The sequence below is a fragment of the Morone saxatilis genome, unplaced genomic scaffold, assembly GCF_004916995.1.
Source record: "Morone saxatilis isolate NCDOM2014 unplaced genomic scaffold, NCSU_SB_2.0 Contig1, whole genome shotgun sequence".
NCBI lineage: Eukaryota > Metazoa > Chordata > Actinopteri > Moronidae > Morone > Morone saxatilis.
This window is the reverse complement of record NW_023339651.1, coordinates 21,394,587-21,396,245: the sequence shown is the minus strand read 5'-3', so window position 1 is coordinate 21,396,245 and position 1,659 is coordinate 21,394,587. Positions and strand designations below refer to the sequence as shown.

The following is a 1,659-nucleotide window of genomic DNA, read 5'->3' as shown; positions in this document are numbered from 1 at the left end:
CCGGTAAATGATATGGCAACTCCTGCTAAAAAAGGATTTTTTTTTTAAGACTGGGAATCTAGATTGTGATTACTTCTGTTGGTGATTACTAATAAATAAAAACTACAGACAGACCTCCCACTAACAGTTAAGTGTCCTCAAATAGATGCCATACTACTGAATGCAGAAATGTGGTGATCACTGAGTGGTTCCCTTGTGCACTGATGACCTTTTCAGTTGAAAATCAGTATTTTGCTGTTGGGAGAGGGGTGCATAAAGCAGTGATTAAGATAATATGGATCACAGACTGCACCAATTTCTGGGTAAAGGAATGGCCTGTAACTGTTATATCACAATACCATATTCTATTCTTTGGACAACGACATCACAAATTCTGCCACGATAGGATTTTGATTTGATTCAGAGGCCTGCGATATGTATGAGGTGATATCATAAATGTCCATTAACGTGATCAGTTACATTTATATCCGCTCACGAAACGCAACTAAAATGTAATTTAAAAATCTTTTTGCTGAATTCTTCCAGACATTTATTTTATCTCATAACAGCATTGTTTGCAGATAACCACACGATCTTTTTTAAAAAAACATCAAAAACATATTACAAAAAAATACATTAATCTAACATAGTCATAAGAATTACACAATTTACATAAATCAATAAGAAAACTAATATCCATGTCCAGCTGATGAAATGGGATATGCTGATTACCTTAGGACAGATATCCTATACACATGTCCTCGAAAACCTGAGGAATAAATGCAAGAAAAAAATGTGCACTGTGACCAACTAGCACATAGAGCAGCCTGTTCACACCTGTGAGTGCCTCATGTAATTGACTGCACAAACCTGAAGATAGTGAAACACGTTGTTCGCTCCTAATAAATCGCAGCAAAGTCATTCCAGTGCGCAGTGGTTAATTTTCTGTTCTTCATTACTGGTCCACAGCCCGGTGTTTGGGAACACCTGCCTTAGGTAATATATGGGCTCTAAGGAATTACTAGTTATTAAGTGTTTTGCAAAAATAGCACAAAAAATGCCCTGTCTCACTTAAACAAGAGCAGAGCCATGACACAGAGCTTTGGCTCTGACATTGGCCATATTGTTGGGATGGTATTGGACTGAATTGATCGTATAAATGATTGGTTGGTGTCTGTGTGTGATCTGTCTGCAGAGCACTTATGACCGCTGTCCTTTGGAACTGGTGCGCTGCATAAAACACATCCTGCATTCAGAGCAGAGGCTGGTTCAAGAAGCTACAAATGTAAGTGTTGAAGTAGTTGTTGGTGTGTCATCATTTGCAGGAATCCCAGATTGTGGCAGGGTTTCATGGTGTTGGTAGAACCAAAGTGACTGGATGAAAAGAAAGCAACAGCTGTTAAAATCTTATTTGTAGGCCAGCTGTGGGAGTGGGGGGCAGGCCATGGATAGCCTGTCACAGCGCCACCAACAGATCAACCAGGCCTTTGAGGAGCTCCGCCTGGCCACACAGGAGACTGAGAATGAACTGAGAAAGCTGCAGCACAGCCAGGAGTACTTCATCATCCAGTACCAGGAGAACCTGCGCATCCAAGGTAAGGACACACACTCAAATACCCAACATTAAGACCTAGAAAGTTTAATTATACCCCAAACCTATGAGCCTGTTTAGACCTGCTA

The 1,659-nt window shown here is 40.4% G+C and overlaps 1 protein-coding gene across 1 annotated transcript in view; it reads left to right on the top strand.

Moving 5' to 3' along the window:
* Positions 1-1,659, top strand: part of LOC118325349 (signal transducer and activator of transcription 5B-like) — a gene marked incomplete in the record, with an annotated part of 21,880 nt that overhangs the window by 6,968 nt on the left and 13,253 nt on the right. Inside the window, 2 exon segments of the mRNA XM_035657986.1 lie at positions 1,175-1,264; positions 1,397-1,574. Of these exon segments, the coding sequence (XP_035513879.1) occupies positions 1,175-1,264; positions 1,397-1,574 (268 nt within the window).